The sequence below is a fragment of the Gaeumannomyces tritici genome (assembly GCF_000145635.1).
Source record: "Gaeumannomyces tritici R3-111a-1 unplaced genomic scaffold supercont2.2, whole genome shotgun sequence".
Lineage (NCBI taxonomy): Eukaryota > Fungi > Ascomycota > Sordariomycetes > Magnaporthales > Magnaporthaceae > Gaeumannomyces > Gaeumannomyces tritici.
In genome coordinates, this window is record NW_008804546.1 from 5,601,267 (window position 1) to 5,614,892 (window position 13,626).

At 61.1% G+C, this 13,626-nt stretch overlaps 7 protein-coding genes across 7 annotated transcripts in view; 4 read left to right on the top strand and 3 right to left on the bottom strand.

Moving 5' to 3' along the window:
• Positions 1-40: 40 nt before the first annotated feature.
• GGTG_04442 (hypothetical protein) lies at positions 41-1,777 on the bottom strand. Its single transcript, XM_009222239.1, has one exon. The coding sequence runs from the start codon at positions 1,305-1,307 to the stop codon at positions 270-272; it is 1,038 nt and encodes a 345-aa protein (XP_009220503.1). The 5' UTR covers positions 1,308-1,777; the 3' UTR covers positions 41-269.
• GGTG_04443 (hypothetical protein) lies at positions 1,730-4,648 on the top strand. Its single transcript, XM_009222240.1, has 4 exons — positions 1,730-2,551; positions 2,622-2,757; positions 2,823-3,810; positions 3,865-4,648. Exons 1-4 carry the CDS (start codon positions 2,199-2,201, stop codon positions 4,041-4,043), a joined length of 1,656 nt encoding a protein of 551 aa, XP_009220504.1. The 5' UTR covers positions 1,730-2,198; the 3' UTR covers positions 4,044-4,648.
• On the bottom strand, positions 4,085-6,927 carry GGTG_04444 (gamma-glutamyltransferase). Its single transcript, XM_009222241.1, has 7 exons — positions 6,673-6,927; positions 6,154-6,605; positions 6,030-6,090; positions 5,857-5,958; positions 5,726-5,774; positions 5,581-5,636; positions 4,085-5,521 (listed from the first exon to the last, which is right to left on the bottom strand). Exons 1-7 carry the CDS (start codon positions 6,674-6,676, stop codon positions 4,413-4,415), a joined length of 1,833 nt encoding a protein of 610 aa, XP_009220505.1. The 5' UTR covers positions 6,677-6,927; the 3' UTR covers positions 4,085-4,412.
• Positions 6,928-7,500: 573 nt separating this feature from the next.
• On the top strand, positions 7,501-9,695 carry GGTG_04445 (tRNA (uracil-5-)-methyltransferase). Its single transcript, XM_009222242.1, has one exon. The coding sequence runs from the start codon at positions 7,646-7,648 to the stop codon at positions 9,521-9,523; it is 1,878 nt and encodes a 625-aa protein (XP_009220506.1). The 5' UTR covers positions 7,501-7,645; the 3' UTR covers positions 9,524-9,695.
• GGTG_04446 (hypothetical protein) lies at positions 9,511-12,551 on the bottom strand. The gene is made up of 2 exons (XM_009222243.1): positions 11,304-12,551; positions 9,511-11,232 (listed from the first exon to the last, which is right to left on the bottom strand). Exons 1-2 carry the CDS (start codon positions 12,087-12,089, stop codon positions 9,856-9,858), a joined length of 2,163 nt encoding a protein of 720 aa, XP_009220507.1. The 5' UTR covers positions 12,090-12,551; the 3' UTR covers positions 9,511-9,855.
• GGTG_04447 (hypothetical protein) lies at positions 12,265-12,637 on the top strand (the record flags this gene model as incomplete). The annotated part of the gene is made up of 2 exons (XM_009222244.1): positions 12,265-12,441; positions 12,614-12,637. The coding sequence occupies 2 exons, from the start codon at positions 12,265-12,267 to the stop codon at positions 12,635-12,637; spliced, it is 201 nt and encodes a 66-aa protein (XP_009220508.1).
• Positions 12,638-13,048: 411 nt separating this feature from the next.
• Positions 13,049-13,626, top strand: part of GGTG_04448 (RNA polymerase II transcription factor B subunit 4) — a gene marked incomplete at both ends in the record, with an annotated part of 1,778 nt that continues 1,200 nt past the window's right edge. The window contains one exon of the mRNA XM_009222245.1: positions 13,049-13,606. Within this exon, the coding sequence (XP_009220509.1) occupies positions 13,049-13,606 (558 nt within the window). The remainder of the gene's footprint in view (positions 13,607-13,626) is intronic.

Below are 13,626 nucleotides of genomic sequence, written 5' to 3' on the forward strand. Positions count from 1 at the left end.
ATGTCAGTTGCCGGCCCTCACCATCGCCCATGCATGCGCCGTTGTAGCGTTATCTCACGGCCTTTTGGGGACACCAGCTAGCATTATGCAGGTACCTAGGCGCTCTTACGTAGTGCCTAGGGCCCAGTTTGTTTAGTTCAACCGATGCGGCCAGGTTCTGATTTCTCTTTCAACGTTTTGATTTTTCACCTTCAATTTCTCTAAAGCTTTTTTTTTTTTTCTTTACCCCTGACCGAACATGCGTGAGACCTTGTGCCCACGAGCCTGCTTCAGGTTGCGCGGCGCGGCATAACCAACAGTCTATCTTTGCCCTTGCACCTCGAGATTGGTTTCGGAAGGGGAATAGCCAAGTTCACGAGCTCTGTGGTTATGGCACCGAAACTGGCCGAGCACAGCCAGTACAGATGCAAGGCGGCCGGCATGTCCATAGTGATGGGGCCAATCGACACAGCCAGCAGGACGACGCTCCTCCTCAGCGCTCCCCTCCAGCCTTTGAGAGAGGGGTGTGCTTTATCGGGCGAAATCATAGCTCGAAGGCCCGCCGCGGTCTTCGGCCTAACGTTGTGAAACATGACGGCGGACAAGAGCATGGGCAGCACGTGGTACGGGTCCGCCACCGTCAGGTCGGGAAACCAGAGCGCCCCACCGGTGGCTAGCGAGGCGTCAAAGCTGGCGCCGGCCGCAGCCGCCGCGCCCGAAAGGCCCTCGATCGCAGTTTCAAGGCCCAATGCAGGCTCAGAGAAGAGCATCTGCCCCAGAAGCCCCGTGGGCCCGCCGCACAGCCTCCGGATGGCCTCGATGGCGGTGAGCCAGACGGGGAAGGCGAGCAGGCTGCTGGCGTACTTCCACTTCTGCAGCCCGTGATCGCGCATGATGCGCTTCTCGGTCCTCGCGAGGTTCTTGTCGACATCCGCGCGCTTTCCGCCGGCGGCGGCGGCGGCGTGGGTGGACAGCCAGGCGTGCAGCAGCGGCGCCAGGCCGCCACGGCGGAGGGCCAGGCGTTGCGCGTGCACCGTGAAGGGCAGACGCGTCAGGTTCACGGCCATGGCGACCAGCGGGATCGTGACGTACCAGGGCGTGCCGGTGATTGTGTGTAGCGAGGTGATGAGCGACTCGGCCGTCTCGACGGCGCCTTGTATGAGGTGTATGTGCCGCCGCCCCGTGGAGGCGGATGTGGCTGCTGCCGGCACGAGGCCATGGCGGAGGAAGAGGGAGGCACCTGACTGGAGGTGTGGACAGGGCCGGGGTCGTAAAAGGGGTTGTGAGATTGTGGCGCCCAGCTGGCGTGAGAGCCGCATGGCCATCATGGTGGGCTACGAGTGCTGAGGCAGAGTTTTTTGTGCCCTATTTGTCACTTTTGATGTCTCCACAGGCAATCAAGATTATGGTGTTGCACGTGTTGCAGCCATTTGCCCACAGCCTGCCGTCTGTTAAACGGCTAGCTGACACAATCTCATGTCCTTGAAGCAGTTTGGTTTGCCGGGTTGAGTGCGACCAGGTGACGAGATCGGGTTCATGTAGGGTGAGGTGTGTCGAGCGATCAGAAGCTGGGCTGGGTGGGGACGTCACCCACAATGGGTCAACTGTATTCCAGTGTGGGAAATTCCGAATGGAATTGTCGAGCGAACAAGACGACGCCTGGGCCGATTTCAAAGAATGCATTCCATTTTGCAGGATATATAAAACATCAAATCTGGTCTAGTCCATTCCGGCTGGACTGACGGAATCCCAACCAGTCACTTCTGCCCTCCTCGTGCTCGCGGTTCTGCAAGTTCGTCCAGAACAATATCAACAGCCATTCACGGGCTGAGATCGACGTTTGATCCACCCACTCCCGTTGCCAATGCCGGAGCTCGTGTGGGGCTGGATGGGGCGGCTCCTTAAATAACGAGCACATGCAACGTGGAAGCTTGAGTGGAGGAAGGCAACAGCTGCTGCAGGCCGCCGACGTCAACCGACATGCATCATTTGTCGTCTTCTAAGCAAGAAAACCCACCGCCACCCTAACAACACCTTCCCCTCTGTCACCAACACAGGGGGCTCCCAGTCTAGGCTGCGTGCCGAAGCCGAACCCGTTGGATTCTTCACGTCCTCGATTCATTCGCTTTCCCGCCCGCCTCCTGTCTGTCCTCTCTCGCCTTTCCAGGGCTTCGGTCCTCCGAAACCGCTCCCCAGGCCCCAAACGCCAAAAACCCACAATGGACGGCTTTGGCGTGAGCGGCGACGCCAGCTGCAGCACCCAGGCTCCCTGCGGCATGTCCTCCTCCAAGTACAACATCGCGTCCGCCGCCGCCGCCGCCATGCCGCTGGTCGCCCTCTTCCTCCTGCCCTGGCTCTGGCGTGCCATCGGTGCCGGCTTCGGCTGGTACCTGCGACGCAAGACTGAGGGCCGCCGCCACCAGGTTATCGAGATAATGGAGGCGGACGAGAGAGACAGTGTCTCCCGGAGCATGCAACAACCCCTCGGGCCACAGAACTCCGGTACCGCCGACAACGGAGCCAAGGGCGAGAAAGAGTGGGACGGGGTCGTGGGCTTCTTTCACCCTTTCTGGTTTGTGCTACCCTGAGCTGCTTGTGTCATCTGAAGGCTGCCGCAGCTAACTTTGACCTCGTGTGTGTAGCAACGCTGGCGGCGGAGGCGAAAGAGTTCTGTGGGCTGCCATTAGAGCGACACAGAAGCGGTGGCCCAAGGCAAAGTGCATCGTCTACACAGGCGACCACGAGGCCACCAAGAGTGCTATTCTATCGAGGGTCGAGGTCTGTACCTGTCCCGCCAGCAGTAAATCTTTCCAGGAGGCCAGCTAACCGAATACCTCCTACAGAGCCGTTTCAACATCCGCCTCCACGCCCCTGCCGTTCAGTTCCTTTACTTGTCGACCAGACACTGGGTCCTCGCCTCGACATGGCCGCACTTCACCCTTGCCGGACAGTCCTTCGGATCCATCATCATGGCCTGGGATGCCTTCTCGCTGCTTGCCCCCGACATTTTCGTCGACACGATGGGATACGCCTTTGCTCTTGGTCTGTCCAAGTGGCTGTTCTCGCACGTACCGACCGGCGCCTACGTCCACTATCCAACCATATCGACCGATATGCTCGAGTCCCTAGATCCTAGCTCCAAGACGGGCTCTCTGGGTGTCAACGCCGGCAAGGGGACAGGAACCAGGGGCACAGCCAAGAAGATATATTGGCAGCTGTTTGCCCAGGCGTACTCGCGCATGGGCGCATCCATCGACGTGGTCATGACCAACTCGACTTGGACCCAGGCGCATATCCAGAAGCTGTGGGGCCCCCGCCGGAGCAAGAACACAAAGGCGACCCAGATCGCGGTTGTGTACCCGCCCGTCGCGGTCAGCGAGCTGGAGCAGGACGTCGAGGTCTCGTCCAAGAGCGAGGAGGCTAGGGGGAAAGTGCTGGTGTACATTGCCCAGTTCCGGCCCGAGAAGAACCATCAGCTCATCATCCAGGCGTTCGCCGAGTTCTTTAAGGCCGGATCGGAGACGGCCAAGGATTCCAAGCTCGTGCTCATCGGTAGCGTCCGCGACGACCACGACGCGAAGCGCGTCTACAAGCTAAGGCTGCTGGTCAATGAGCTGCATATCAAGGAGCAGGTTCAATTCCACCTGGACGCTACGTGGCCCGAGATTCTGCAATGGCTGCGCAAAGCTTCTGTGGGCGTCAACGGCATGTGGAACGAGCACTTTGGTATCGGGGTTGTCGAGTATCAGGCCGCCGGGCTCATCTCGGTCGTCCACGACAGCGGAGGCCCCAAGCTGGACATCGTCACCGCTATTGACGGAGAGCCGACCGGTAAGTGCTACCATGTTTGGTTGTGATTGAACTCCCGACTAACCCGCCGCATAGGTTTCCACGCCACCACCTCGACCGAGTTCGCAGATGCCTTCCAGAAGGCACTCTCGCACCCCGACCCTCTGGCTATCAGGAAGCGGGCGCGCCAGTCGGCCAAGAGATTCACCGAGGAGGAATTTGCTAAGAAGTGGGTTGCGCAGATGGAGAAGCTAGTAGCTCTTTCTTTGGCTTGAAGAGGCATGGTTCCTATCGTGCTTGGGTAGGCCCCCCCTGCAATTTCGGTTGACGAGCGTGCTAAAGATGCAATCCGCAACAAGGCCGTTCTGCATTCCCGTTTTCACTACTCGATACCCCCTTTATTTGTTCTACACTAAACTCCCAGAGTATAAACGGAAGGAGCGCGGCGCATGGTGCATATACTGTTTAATTGTCCACGCGTGTGTAGTTTGCCATGTCTATGGACAACAGCAGCAGTGAGTCTATGTTTAGGGACATGGTTGTCCAAGTCGGCGATGCTAGTATGCGAAAACCCCATGGGAAGGAAATGCGACTGCAGATATCCAAACGGCACCTTTGAGCAGCACAAGAGAACGAACTCTCGCTTATATACTCAACCCCCCACTGTTCTTCTGCCTCACCTCACTGGCGGGGAGCAGCGTGCCGTCCCACAGCCTCTGGATCCCCTGAACGGCGCTGTAGATGGGCCCGACCCAGGTGACGTTGTGGCCCCTGGCGGCCATGCTGGCGACGGTGGCGTTGTCAAAGGGGTACTCGAAGGTGACGGTGTTGGGCATGAGCTGGTCGTGCATGCGCGGGCGCGCCACGGCCCGGACCAGGTCGTCATCGTCGTCGTCGGCGGCGGCGGCGGCGGCGGCGGCGGCGGCGGCACCTTCCTCCCCGCTGCGGCCCCCCGCGAGCACCCCCGGCTCAAGTACGCGCCAGGCGACCTGGCAGGCGCTGCTGAGGATGCGGGACCCGCCCGCGGCGCCGACGGCCAGGACGAGCGACCCGTTGGACGCGTGCTCGGCTATCAGCGGCGCGATGCTGGACAGGGGCCTCTTGCCGGCGCGGACGTAGTTTGACGGGCTGGGCTCGAAGCCGAACTCGTTGCGGACGCCGGGGATGCTGAAGTCGTTCATCTCGTCGTTGAGCACTATCCCCGTGTCGGGCGTCATGAGGTGGGCGCCGAAGAGGAGGTTGACGGTCGTGGTGCTGGTGACGGCGAGCCCGGTCGAGTCGGCCGTGACGATGTGGGAGGTGCCGTGGCCCGGGTTGGCGTAGTGGTGGTGTTGGGCTGACGGCTCGGTGTCGGGCCCGTACGCCTCGACGGGCTGGGTGGCGCCGTCGAGGATGCGGCGCCTGGTGGACGCGGCAAAGGACCCGGTCAGCAAGCGGCGCTCGAGCGCGGCCGCGTCGGGCACAAAGGCCGGGTCGCCCAGGCGCGAGCGGGCGGCGTAGCCGAAGCGGAGGGCCTCGGCGAAGCGGTGCGTGGTGAGGTTCGCGTCGGCGAGCAGGTCCGCGCGCGGGTACTGCTCCATCGTCTTGAGGATGGACAGGCACACGGCGCCGCTGGTGGGCGACGGCGTCGACCAGACGCGGTAGCCGCGGTACTCGACGCTGACGGCGGGCGGGGTTGTGACGCTGTATGACGCCAGGTCGGCGAGCGTCATGGTGCCGTTTGTGGCGCGGATGAGGGAGATGATGGATTCGGCTGGATGGGGTGGGTGTTAGTTATGGGAGGGGAGGGGAGGGGCTGTGGGAGAGGCTTACCGATCTCGCCCTTGTAAAATGCGTCTGCGCCGTGCCGTCCGATCTTCTCCAGAGTCCTTGTGCGAGTAGGGGACGTTAGTGAAAAGAGACAGCCATAAAGGAGAGGATGTGTGGGGGACAATAAACGAAGGTAGAGGATTCTTACTTGGCAAATCTCTTTCTTGTAATGGTGTCTCCCAGCTTCAATAAAGTGCCTATAATAACACAGAGTCAGTGCCAAGTTTAGCCGGCGAGGTATTGGCTGTGCGCCAATTCTAACAAGCGACCATTTCTCACCGTTCGGGGCAAAGTCCTCAGCCCATGCCGGATCATCAACCAGAAAATTGGTCGGAGAAGTTTTCAGGGCCTGGGCCATATAGCGGACCAGATCCTCGGTGACTGAGCATGAAGTTAGCCAAGCACATCTAGGAGGTTCTATGACGTTGAATCTCGATATTTGGAAGTCCCACCTGGGAAGCCATCCCGAGCCACTTTGACGGACGGGTTGACGACTGCTCTCCATGGCAATGACTATGACGGGAACTACAGTTAGTATTTACCACCACCCACAAACCATGCAAAAGGGATACCTGCCCCGTATTTGCTGTGCAGGTACTCAAGCCCCCTAAGCTCCCCGGGGATGCCGACAGAGAGCCCGCCATAGACGCTGCCTGCCACGTTATTCCTGTACATGTCCTCACTGGCGGCAGCCGGGGCCGTCTCGCGGTAGTCAATGACCTCGTGGCTACCGTCGGCGCCGCGGACCAGCATGAAGCCGCCGCCGCCGATGCCGCTGTGGTACATGCTCACGACACCGATGCATAGGTTCGTGCCCACCATGGCGTCGGCGGCGTTACCCCCACGCCGCATCAGGTCGACGCCGATCTGCGAGCATATCCTGCTCTCGCTGGCCACGGCGCCCTTGGAGTGCTGGGCGTTCGCGACGGGCTCCTGGTAGGAGTACGTCGGCGATGCAGAGGCATGGTGCCAGCTGTGAGATGCGAGTAGCGGTAGTAGCAGCTGTTCTGCTAGCCGTTTGTGGGAAGCTATCATGGAATTTGTTAGGAATTTTGTTTTGCTGTGAGTTGGCCCGGAATGGGCGGCATTACTAACGCATTGTGCCGATTCCGGACGCTGGAATGTAACTGATAAGGGGCAGCTCGCTTCTCCAAGTAGAAACGGGCAAGAATTGAAGCAGGCGCAGGCTCTAAGCGAAGGTCCTTGTCTATAGAATCTAGCAAGAAAACCGTGGAATAGTCTAGCAAAGACAAGCACCTGGAGGAAACAAAAGACTCCAAGAAATGTTGCGGCCGTCTCGGCTTGTCGGTCTCGACGACTCGTGATAAGACTGATCGGCCGCCCCTGACCGACAGCCGCTAGTGTATCCCCATATTAGACCCAATTAGGTAATCTGGCAGGCGAGATAGCATCCTGGCCGCCCTGCTGACCTCGAATGGAGACCTGTGTCGGACTCACGCGACCTCTCCGTGGTGCCCATGGCAAGGTGACAAAGAAAGGCATCGCTGGTATCTGCTGGAATAACTGGCCAAGAGTGACTGTTTGATGGAAATCAAACTAGGGCTTGGATTAAGGTTGAAGCACGCCTGTGAAGCCGTGCGGGAGTCAATCTACACAGTAGGTCTTGTTGTCTCTAATATTCCTCTCAGGAATCATGATAAGGTAGGTACTTCTATGCACTCATTGCTCACTTCACTTTCAATCCCATTAATATCTTTCCCGTTCCCAAAGTCCGTTCCTCTAAGTTGAACTTTGATCTTGGCGGATACAAGTCGAGCCGGCAACGAGCCGCAGCGCATTTTGGCGCAGGTTCACGTCAAAAAAGAACGTCAGGCAATTCCAATCGTGTTTTTATGATTGGACACAAGCTCCCCACAGCCTCCACAATGACAGGGACAGACCTGGTTGGCGGGTTGGGGCGCATCGCCGCGTGGGGGCAATTGAATTTTTCTGGGCCTTATGCAGGCGCTGGAGCTACACCAACATTAGCGGCAGGAGCTCTATGAGAGAAAATTCCTTTGAGATGCGGATTTCCATCTTGACATGTAAAGAATAACCCTGTCATCCAATGCAAAAGGTACTAAGAAGGCTATCAACTAGGATTTGGAAGCCTAGCCTGACTATTCGCAGCGTCTCTTCGAGGCCTTGGCAAGTCCCACGAAAATTCAAGATGGCCTCACAAGCCACTCCCGCGGCTGCCCCAGCGGCTAGCCTCACTGTACATGATACGGGCTCGTCCAGACCATCAGACTCAAGACCCCCGAAGCGGCCGGCAGAGGGCAACAGGGGCCCAGGCAAAACCGCTAAAAAGGTCAAAAAGGACAAGAAAAAGGTCAAGGAGGGCGGCAACGAGGAGGTCCTGGCGGCCGAGATCGAGGACCTGCTGGCCACGCTGGACCTGGCCGGCAAGGACGACCAGCCGCCGCTGCCCGAGGCGGGCGTCGAGTTCGACGTCAGGGTCGTGGAGCAGTCGTCGACAGGCGACGGCCTGGCCCTGCAGGAGGGTTCGGGCCACGTCTACGTCGTGCCCTTCGCCTTCCCCGGCGACACGGTGCGCGTGAGGGTGTTCCGCCACGGGCCCGCGCGCCAGCGGCACAGTCTGGCCGACCTCGTCTCGGTCGTGTCGCCGTCGCCCATGCGCGACGACTCGAGGGTGACGTGCCAGTACTACGGCCGCTGCGGCGGCTGCAACTTCCAGCCGCTGTCGTACACGGACCAGCTCGCGCACAAGCGCCGCGTCGTCGAGCGCGCCTTTGCCCACTTCTCGGGCCTGCCGCCGGCGTTGCTGCCGCCCGTCGGCGACACCATAGGGAGCCCGCTCCAGTACGGCTACCGCACCAAGCTGACGCCGCACTTTGACGGCTTTCAGACTCGCAAGGCAAAGCCGCTGGCGGCCTTGCCCGACATCGGCTTCATGCTTAAAGGTAGGCGGCGCACAATCGACATCGAGGACTGCCCCATCGGCACCGACGCCGTGCGCCGCGGAATGAAGAGGGAGCGCGCCCGGATGGCCGTCGAGTACGGCAACTACAGTCGCGGCGCCACCATCCTGCTACGCGAGAGCACCCGGCGCTTCCCCAAGACGGTCGACGCCGAGGGCAACAGCGTGGCCTCTGTGCCCGGGGACCTACCTGCCGAGGCGGTCAGGACGGAGACGGACAGATACGTCGACGTCAAGACGTGTATCTCGAACCCCAAGGGCACGTCCACCGAGTACGTTGACGACTTTGTCTTTGAGAATGAGGCCAACTCCTTCTTCCAGAACAACAACTCCATCCTCCCCAAGTTCACAGCATACGTCCGCGAACACATCCTCCCACCGGCCCCAACGGACGGCGGCAGCGACAGCGACAGCGCCACCCCCGCCGTCCGGAACCTCATCGACGCCTACAGCGGCTCGGGCCTCTTCACCATCGCGCTGTCGCCCATCTTCGGCGCCGGCGACAAGTCTAGCATCGGCATCGACATTGACGAGAAGGCGATCCGCAAGGCCGGCCGGAACGCCGTCCTCAACGGCCTACAGAACAAGGTCAGCTTCGTCGCCAACGACGCCGCCCGCCTCTTCTCCGAGGGCGCGCCCGCGAACATGGACCCGGACGCGACCGTCGTGGTGCTGGACCCGCCGCGCAAGGGCTGCGACGCGCCCTTCCTGCGCCAGCTGCTCGCCTTTGGGCCCCGCCGCGTCCTGTACGTCAGCTGCAACGTCCACACGCAGGCCCGCGACGTCGGCGTCCTGTCGCGCGGCCACGTCGACGGTGAGGAGAGGCCCGAGGGCGGGCCGAGGTACGAGGTCGAGAGCATCCGCGGCTTTGACTTCTTCCCCCAGACGTTCCACGTCGAGGGCGTCGCGGTGCTCAACCGTGTTGGCGCCGCCCCCGCGGCCAAGGGCGCCGCTGGGGCTGGGAAGGATGGGGCCGAGGATGGGCCTTTGGCGGCAGAGCCTTGAGTGCCAGGAGTCAGGATAGGGGAAGCAGGAGGCCAATTGTAATAATTACTGGCTAAACGTCGTTGGCCAGCTAGCTTCCGAGGTATAAAATCCCAGCATCTTCGAGAGGGTCCTTTGGGTTCCTATTTCCCTTTCCGCGATGACTTCTGTTCCCATTCGTGAAGGTGACATCAAAGCACATAAAACGCCCAGAGTTGAGATAAAGAAACGGATCAAATCATCGCGAGCTCGTCCGTCGCACAAACGTTCTAGCGACATCATAAACCGCAACGCACAAAACCATGACCCAGCCATAACAAGAACGCCAGCACTGCTCCCTACCCCCCCTCCCTTTACTCCGCCTCGAGCAGCGCCTTGAGCGCGGCGACGGCGACCTCGAGCACCTCGGGGCTGCGCGTCTTCTTGGCGCAGTCGGTCAGTATCTGCGCGCCGTCCTCGGCCTTGATCTTGTCGCGGGCGCGCGACCCGACGGCGCCGGCCGCGGCGGCCATGTTGAGCAGCGCAAAGGCGCCGCGCTGCCTCAGGTCCTCGCTGTCGTCGGCGCACAGGCCCAGGAGGATGCGGACGCCGCGGTCGCGGGCCACGACGGCGTCGACGACGGCCTCGTGGGCCGACAGGTTGGCCAGGGCGCCGCCGGCCGCGGCGCGCGTGCCGTCGTCCTCGGCGTCGGCCAGCGCCAGCATGACGTGGACGCGCGTCGCGGCCTGCGGGGTGCCGTCGGCGAAGTAGGCCGCGCCCTCGGGCGCCTGGGCCAGGTTGCAGACGAGCTCGGTGGCGGCGCGCGAGACGCGCGCGTTGGCGCACAGCAGCTGCTCCTCGGCGTCGGCGAAGACGGCGCGAACCAGGGCCGCGCGCGTGCCCGGGTCCTCGGTGGACGCCAGGTTGGTCAGCGCCATGAGGGCCTCAAAGGTCGGGAGTAGGTCGCGCGCCTCGCCCGCGGGCGCGTCCGGGTCCGGCGGCACGATGGACGCTAGCGGGCGGATGGCCGCGCTCATGGGCGTCGGGCGCGTGCCGCCAAATACGAGGGCGGGGTTGGTGGAGATGAGGATGCGGGCGAGGGCCTGCGCGGCGACACGGCGGGCCTGCGCGAGGCTGGAGTCGGCACCAGCGGCGGGCAGGGCGTTCCAGGCGCCGATAAGCAGGCGTACGGCGCCCTGCTGCGCGAGCTGGCCGCGGAGCTTCGGGGTGACGGACAGAGCGTAGATGATGTTGATGATCAGGGATAGGGAGGCGGCAGAGCCGTTTTTGCTATGCGAGACCAGCACAGGCGTGATTCCCGCGTCGAACAGACGCAGGCACCGACCCGAGACCTGTTCGTCCTCGTTGAGCGGATCTCGCTGGAGCTTGCCAGCCGCGTTGGCGTAGGCCTTGAGCTGCGCGATGCGTTTCCCCTCCTCGGATTGCGCCGGCTGGTACCGCGTCAGGTTGACGGCAATGCTGAGCGCCCCGTAGGTTAGGGGGGAGCGAGGCGGCGCCTCCTGTAGAGTCCGGACGAGGGCTTTGAGGAATTCGGCGTCTTTGGAGAGGACGTCTTTTACTTTGGGCTGCAGGGAGGCGTATGCGAGGCCCTCGATGGAGCTATTCCGGTTGTTCTCGGGGTCTCTGAGGAGAACTTTGGTGAGCATGCTGCTTAGGTCTTCAATGCTGGTGGTGGCCTGCTGGACCCTCTCGCCAGACATCTCGGTGGTAGACTGCGGTTGTTGTGTTGCCTTTTTGTTGCCATCAAGTCTAGGTCAGTCAATGTTTGCTCTAAACAGCGGCGCAGGGTATGATGGGTTACCTTGAGCTTTGTCAGGATCACAGCGGCCAGGATTTGGACATGCTCCGAGTGCTTCCTCATAGAAATGGACCCCGGCTGCGTGACGTGAACATCTGGCTCCGTAGTGTGCATGGTCTTAGCAAAATCATCCGGGTCCTGGTCCACAATCTCCTCTAACCATTCGACGCAGTATTTCTGAACGGCTACCCGACATTCGCTATTGAGACATGCGGCGTTAAGCAGGTCCAAACAAGCGGTCTCGACCTTTCTGCTCTTCCATTTGCGCCTCATAAGCGGGCCGAGGGTTGGCAGGAAGCCCTCGCTCAGGAACAGCTCTTTGACGAGGTCCGGCACGACGGGGAACATGGTTGATGCGACGCAGAAGGCGACGATAAAGTCGTCGTACGTGCCCCGTTTAACGCGATCGTAGAAGAATTCGGACAGCTTGCGGTTGCCGTCCTCGCCGGCAGCCTTAAGGTAGGCCGAGGCGGCAAGCAAGGCATGTCCCTTCACAGCCTCGTGCTGCCTCATGTCGAGGTAGCCCAGCAGAGTGTCGACGCAGTCACTATCGATGGCAGAGCACACAGACGCCTTGCCGCGCTTGGCCACATCGAGATCATCGTTGAGCAGCTTGGTCAGCTGGTCCAGGTCCCGGCACGTTTCGTCGTCCTCTTGTCCGCCTTCCATCAGTCGCGCCAGCAGGAGCAGCAGTTGATCCTCGCGGCTGGCGGCGGCCGTACTGTCAGCTGTGGGCGCCGTGACGGCGGTAGTGGCAGCATTATCTGCCACTGCAGCGGAGGCTGCCATGATTTTTTGTTCTGCGTTGCACAGCAGCTTTGCAGCCGCTCGCAATAGGCTCGTTTCCCCCCCTGAATGTTCGCTTTGGTGGCTTGCGTCAAGCCAAGACGGCAGTGAGAAAGCCCAGCCTGGTCCGGTATTTGTACAATGATGTCCAGGACCGATGTCGATGTCCCAAAAGGAGATGAGCAAGTCAAATCGGAATCACCAGATGAATGAAATCTGTGCTCGGCGAGTGGAACTTCTGCCCAAGGACTTGTGGCGGACGCCTGAGGCGGCGGCAGTAGGATCGTGTAGGTTTTGGAGAAGAAATGCAGTATGGAATGTCTGCCCTTGGAGCTTTATCTTTAAAGCCTGGCTCGTAGGTTATGTCGGTCGGGCTGCAGGGATGGTGAGAGATCAGTGAGAGCCCATGGTGTTAGCCTGGAGGCGCTGGCTCTTGATTGACACCCCACCATCATGACACAGGCTGTGGTGGTGAAAAGCCAGCGAATGACGCGCTGACGCTATAGCGGCATTAAATCTGCCCACAGTGGGCTGGCGCGCAGAAGGCCTGACTTTACCCAACCTAAACGTAAGCCACGACCGCAGCGCGGGTTGGGATAGCCTTGAGATGCTGCGGGATTTTCTCCGATATTCAATGCTATTATTTCCATGACTCAATTTTCCTGTCCATCTTTGACGCTATCTATGCTACTTTCTGTGTTTGATCGTCCCCAAATCCCGCGTCATTGCCGTCGCCATCACGTGCACTGGCGTTTCGTTATACCCAAAGGCCCACCACGGGCAGGGATTACTGGGCGCGAAATCCTAACCGACCGCGCCTGAAGCTTAGTTCCATGCACCCCTGACCCAATATCGCCCCATCCCTGACCGTTGACTTGGACAAACGCAGCCTTGATGCGACGACCGCTCGCCCACTCTTTCGAACCACCGGATCGCCGCTTTCTGCCGCGTCCGCCGCGACCATGAACGCCGCCGAGGCCGTCGACGCCTCGGAGCACTACGAGGTCCACCACGTCGACGAGATCCCCTCGCTCCTCGCCGTCGTCGTCGACACCAACCCCAGCGCCTGGGCCCTGCTCCGAGACGTCCTGCCCATCTCCAAGGCCATCGCCAACATCCTGATCTACGTCAATGCCCACCTGGCCCTCAGCAACCTGAACCAGGTCGCCATCATTGCCGCACACGCCCACCGCGCCCGCTGGCTGTACCCCTCCCCGCCCAACCCCAGGCCGAGAAAAGATGCCGCCGGCGACGTCGAGATGGCCGACGCCGCAGCCACCAGCCAGAACAGCCGCACCCGTGCCGCCGCCGCGAAGAAGCTGCCCCAGTTCGCCCACATCGAGTCGGCCGTCCTCGACTCGCTACAGGCCCTGATCCGGGAGACCTCCCCGGCCGAAGTCGCTAGCACCACCACCACCCTCGTCTCGGGCGCCCTGACACTCGCCCTGGCCCACATCAACAAGGTGCGCGAGGCCGCCCTGGGCGCCGGCTTCGCTGAGCGCAGCGCCGCCGCCGCCTCGGTCGAGCGCGGCCCCCTACC

What these genes read in the sequence shown, in the direction of transcription:
- GGTG_04442 (XM_009222239.1), bottom strand. Translation starts at nt 1,307, where the DNA reads ATGATGGCCATGCGGCTCTCACGCCAGCTGGGCGCCACAATCTCACAA.
- GGTG_04443 (XM_009222240.1), top strand. Translation starts at nt 2,199, where the DNA reads ATGGACGGCTTTGGCGTGAGCGGCGACGCCAGCTGCAGCACCCAGGCT. An exon ending in GGCTTCTTTCACCCTTTCTG is followed by an intron (nt 2,552 to 2,621) that starts GTTTGTGCTACC and finishes TCGTGTGTGTAG; the next exon opens with CAACGCTGGCGGCGGAGGCG. An exon ending in TATTGACGGAGAGCCGACCG is followed by an intron (nt 3,811 to 3,864) that starts GTAAGTGCTACC and finishes CCCGCCGCATAG; the next exon opens with GTTTCCACGCCACCACCTCG.
- GGTG_04444 (XM_009222241.1), bottom strand. An exon ending in GGCTCGGGATGGCTTCCCAG is followed by an intron (nt 5,959 to 6,029) that starts GTGGGACTTCCA and finishes CTTCATGCTCAG; the next exon opens with TCACCGAGGATCTGGTCCGC. An exon ending in ATTTTACAAGGGCGAGATCG is followed by an intron (nt 5,522 to 5,580) that starts GTAAGCCTCTCC and finishes CACCCCATCCAG; the next exon opens with CCGAATCCATCATCTCCCTC.
- GGTG_04445 (XM_009222242.1), top strand. Translation starts at nt 7,646, where the DNA reads ATGCAAAAGGTACTAAGAAGGCTATCAACTAGGATTTGGAAGCCTAGC.
- GGTG_04446 (XM_009222243.1), bottom strand. Translation starts at nt 12,089, where the DNA reads ATGGCAGCCTCCGCTGCAGTGGCAGATAATGCTGCCACTACCGCCGTC. An exon ending in TGATCCTGACAAAGCTCAAG is followed by an intron (nt 11,233 to 11,303) that starts GTAACCCATCAT and finishes GGCAACAAAAAG; the next exon opens with GCAACACAACAACCGCAGTC.